At 46.0% G+C, this 4,512-nt stretch overlaps 1 protein-coding gene across 1 annotated transcript in view; it reads left to right on the top strand.

Moving 5' to 3' along the window:
* Positions 1–4,512, top strand: part of SLC4A8 (solute carrier family 4 member 8) — a 64,078-nt gene that overhangs the window by 23,553 nt on the left and 36,013 nt on the right. Inside the window, exon 10 of the mRNA XM_030884740.2 lies at positions 1,031–1,131. Coding sequence (XP_030740600.2) covers positions 1,031–1,131 — 101 coding nt within the window. The remainder of the gene's footprint in view (positions 1–1,030; positions 1,132–4,512) is intronic.

The raw sequence follows: 4,512 nt of genomic DNA, 5'->3' as shown, positions 1-4,512 counted from the left end.
TCTGTAGGCAACTGGACATCCCCTTACAGAAGGGTCATGGGGAGGAGACGAGCCAGGTACAGTATAGCAATGATGAAACATACAACTCCCCACCCCCACCCTACTGTCATCCCAATTCTACCTTACAAATCTGGCTAGACCAGAGGATGTACACTGGTACAGATAGGAATTGGAGGGGAATCCAGGACAGATGATCCCTTCAGGACCAGTGGTGAGAGTGGCGATGCCAGGAGGGTGGAGGGAAGGTAGAGTAGAAAGGGGGAACAGATTACAAGGTCTAAATATAACCTCCTCCCTGGGGGATGGACAACAGAAATGGAGGGGAATCCAGGACAGATGATCCCTTCAGGACCAGTGGTGAGAGTGGCGATGCCAGGAGGGTGGAGGGAAGGTAGAGTAGAAAAGGGGAACAGATTACAAGGTCTAAATATAACCTCCTCCCTGGGGGATGGACAACAGATAAATGGGTGAAGGGAGAGGTCGGACAATGTAAGATATGACAAAATAATAATTTATAAATTATCAAGGGTTCATGAGGGAGGAAGGAGCCAGGAGGGAGGGGAAAAATGAGCTGATACCAAGGGCCCAAGTAGAAAGCAAATGTTTGAGGGCAACAAATGTACAGATGTGCTTGACATGATGTATGTATGCATTGCGGTAAGAGTTGTACAAGCCCCCTAAAATGATTTTTTTAAAAAGAGGTTGTACAGAGGTAAATTTAACCTTGAACTTGAGATCATATGCCATGCATGCCAAAGCCCCCATTTTTCTTGTTTCTGGGTAAGGCGAGTGAGAAGTCAGATTTTTTAAAAAATTCAAACAATCTCTCTTGGATATAGTTGTATATCATTCCAAGGAAAGTCAATAAAGTCAGAAAGGTTACAGAGGAAGCTCACCGTTTGGGGCTGTGTTGAGTTATCTCCCCATCATGTCCTGTCGCCCCCACCCCCACCCCTCGCCAACCCACACCCCTTAAACAGGTTGGACAGACAGATGGCTGACTTCTGAGTTGGTGTTCCTCTGTTAACAGGAGAAAAGGAAAATGCCTGGCGTTCCAAATGGAAACATTTGCCACATCGAACTGGAACCACACGGGGGCCACAGTGGGCCAGAACTCCAGCGGACTGGAAGGTGAGTTCTTGGCTGCTTCCTGTCTGCTGCTGCGGCTGCTGACTGGGAAGGCGTGTGCAAAGGACGTCTTCCAGCCTCCTCCTCTGTGACGTCTTTGTGGTCTGGGAGTGACTTTTCAAACGGAGCCACTGGCTATCTCTGTTATAAATATACCAAATCTTGTATTCCTTCCTTCATTCAGGTTTCCCAACCCACCGGCCCTGCTTCCTCTCCCCTCAACTTCCTCCCCCTTGTTGTTCTCGTTGACACGACACTCTTCCTCCTCATTTCTATGGAATCCCTCCTTTCCCTTTGTCTCAGCTCAGGTGCCAGGTCCTCTGAGAAGCCTTCTGGGACTCTGGTATGTGATGTGGCAGAGGTAAGGTCTTCCTGTTCAAACCCTTATCTCTATACTTTTTTAACTTCTTATTGGGCATTGGGTGAACGTTTACATGGTATTGATTGCCGTCTTCCCGTAACATGACCCAGCCCACTTCCTCCTCCCTGTGGGTCCTACTTCTATTCCTCCTCCTTTTGGAACTTGATTCTAAGGTGTGCACAGTGTTACACACCTGTCTGTTGTTTGAATGACCATTAAGCCATCAGGGTGAATTAATTTCTAGACCTGACGGGTGATTTTGAATTTTGTTCCACATTTTTCCTCCCCCTCTATTCTGGACCGTCTCCCACTCTGTCCCTTTCGGCGCCGTTAGCAGTGGTAGCTGGGCACCATCTGCTTCTGGTCTCATAGGAAGACTGACGTCTGTATGGCACATGGGTCTATTAGACTAACTTGTTGCCGTATGTTTTTTTAAATTTTATTTTATCTACTCTTGATTCCTTTGATCGGGCAGAGACAAATAGTTGGGCCTTAGAGAGCCATTCACAAACTTTTAGGATCCCCTTCATTTCTCACCAGAGTAGGAGAACATTGTCTTTCTGGACTGTGTGAGGCCAATTGATCTTGGGGTTCCCCAAAACATGATCTCCTGAGCCTTCAGGCTCAGTGACTCATTCCCTAAAAGTGTTTGATTGTGCCTAAGTTTTCATAACTTCACGCCTATATCCCCCACCATCGGAGACCTACCTGGTGGTTCTGCTTTGGACTGCTAACCTCAAGGTCAACAGTTTGAAATCACCAGCAGCTTCTCAGGAGAAAAATGAGGCTCTCTACTCTTGTAAAGAACTGCAGTCTCAGAAACCCACAGGGGCAGGTCTACCCTGTCCTGTAGGGTCGCTATGAGTCGGAATCCACTTGCTGGCAGTGAGTTTGAGTCATAGGCCGCACCACCTCATGGCTATATTTGCAGCAAAGATAGATAAACACGTTAGCCTCTGTCAAACCTATGTATACTCGTAGATAAACTCCCACTGTCCCTCCCTCACCTGTTTAGCCTGCATGTCTATCTGATTCATAGATCATCATTATTGCAGGATTGTGTAGATAACAGTATTTACTTCTGTTGCTTTTAACCCTGGCACTCCTTCCAGAGTCTTCCCAGAGTCTGGCCTTTCACCCAAGGTCACGTGAGTCTGTCCTCTAGCCCAGCGATACTCAGCCTTCCCAATGTCGCGGCCCTTTCATACAGCTCCTCATGTGGTAGGGACCCCCAACCGTCACATTATTTTCGTTGCTACTTCATAACTGTCATTTTGTTACTGTTATGAATTGGGTGACCTCTGAGAAAGGTTCGTTTGACACCCCCCCAAAGGGGTCACGACCCACAGGTTGAGAACCACTGCTCTAGCCAGTCATTTGCTTCCTTTGCCCCCACTCCCACCCCTGGTAACCGTCAAAAGATGTTTCTTTTACTCTGAGAACCTTTTCTTAATTTTTTATGACAGTGATCTCATATATTTGCCCTTTTGTGATTGATTTCTTTCACTCGGCATAATATTTAACTTCAGGTTCATCCAAGTTATGAGATGCTTCACAGAATCATCATCATTCTTAATGTTGCACAATATTCCATTATGTGTATCTATCATTCTTCCATGGATGGACAACTAGGTAGCTTCCATCTTTTTGCTAGTGTGAAGATTCGGGTGAACATGGTGTGCATAGATCTATGTATGTCGTGACTCATTTCTCTGGGGCGCACACTGAGGAGCAGAGAGGCTGGGTCAGGCGGTCTTTGTGTCTAGCTGCACTGTCTCACAGCCTCACCAGCAAGGGCATCAGCGTTCTAGTCTCTCCACACCTTGCCAGCATTTTAAAAGCAACTTTTACTAATAATGCTGGAGCGAGATGGTACATCATTTTTGCTTTGTTTTGCATGCTCTATTGGCTAATGATCAGAAATATTTCATATGCCTTTTGGCTCACTGAATGCCTTCTCTGGTGAAGGTCTGTTCTTGTCATTCGCCTATTTGTAAATTGCATTGTTTGTTTACTTCAGGTGTTGAAGTTTTCTATAAATTTTAGAGATGAATCCTGTGTCCAATATGCCATTGCTGAAATTTTTTTGCCTAGTCTGTGGATTCTCTTTTTACTGATTTATTGAAGTCTTTTCGTGCACTGTTGTGTCTACCTTTTAAGAAATCCCAGTCATCTAATTTGTCTTTTGCTGTTAGTGTATTTTTAATTATGTGGTAGTATATTTATTGCCATGTATGAAGGCCCTTTAATTTGTGACTCTTGATCGTTCTCGATTTTACATTCAAGTCATTGGTCAACATTGATTTTACTTTTTATAAATGGTGTGAAATGGATTGTTTTATTTTTATGTAAAGGGATAGCCTCTTTTGCCAAGACTGTTTATTAAAGAAACTGTCTCCTCACCATTGACTGTGTTTGGCCCTTTGTCAGAGATGAGGGTCCACAGGGGCACGAGTTAATTGTGGGTGCTTAGCCCTGGCGCCCGTGGGTGTAGTGCCTGTGGTGGGACCAGGACCGGCGTGTTTGACTGCTGTGACTGTGCCCCTACAGGGGGAGGAGTTATTGTGGGTGCTCAGCCCTGGCGCCCGTGGGTGTAGTGCCGGTGGTGGGACCAGGACCGGGACCGGCGTGTTTGACTGCTGTGACTGTGCCTGCGCTGCTGCTGCTCCAGGTCCTGCTTTGCTCAGCGGACGGCTCTTCCTTTTCACAGAAAGGTGGTGCTGTTTTCATCTCCTTCCAGAACGATGTTGGGATCTGGGTCAGGATTGCGTTGTGACTAGATAGTTTGGGTAGTGTTGACATGGCCACAATATTAAGCCTTCCCGTCCATGAGCATGGTGTCTTCTTCCGCTTATGTGGTCTCTTTTGGTTTCTTGCCGTAGCAGTGGATGGTTTTCTTTGTACAAGTCTTGTTTCTCTAGTTAGATGAAGTCCTACGTATTTGGTCATTTGGGTGGCTACTGTCAATCGCATTCGTTCCTCAAGGTCCTTCTCTTTGTTATTAGTGCAAAAGAACCCAACTG

Source organism: Echinops telfairi, unplaced genomic scaffold (assembly GCF_000313985.2).
Source record: "Echinops telfairi isolate 266 unplaced genomic scaffold, ASM31398v2 ScPeMD7_12;HRSCAF=54, whole genome shotgun sequence".
Lineage (NCBI taxonomy): Eukaryota > Metazoa > Chordata > Mammalia > Afrosoricida > Tenrecidae > Echinops > Echinops telfairi.
The sequence above is the reverse complement of the archived record's forward strand: the minus strand, read 5'-3'. Positions and strand labels throughout refer to the sequence as shown.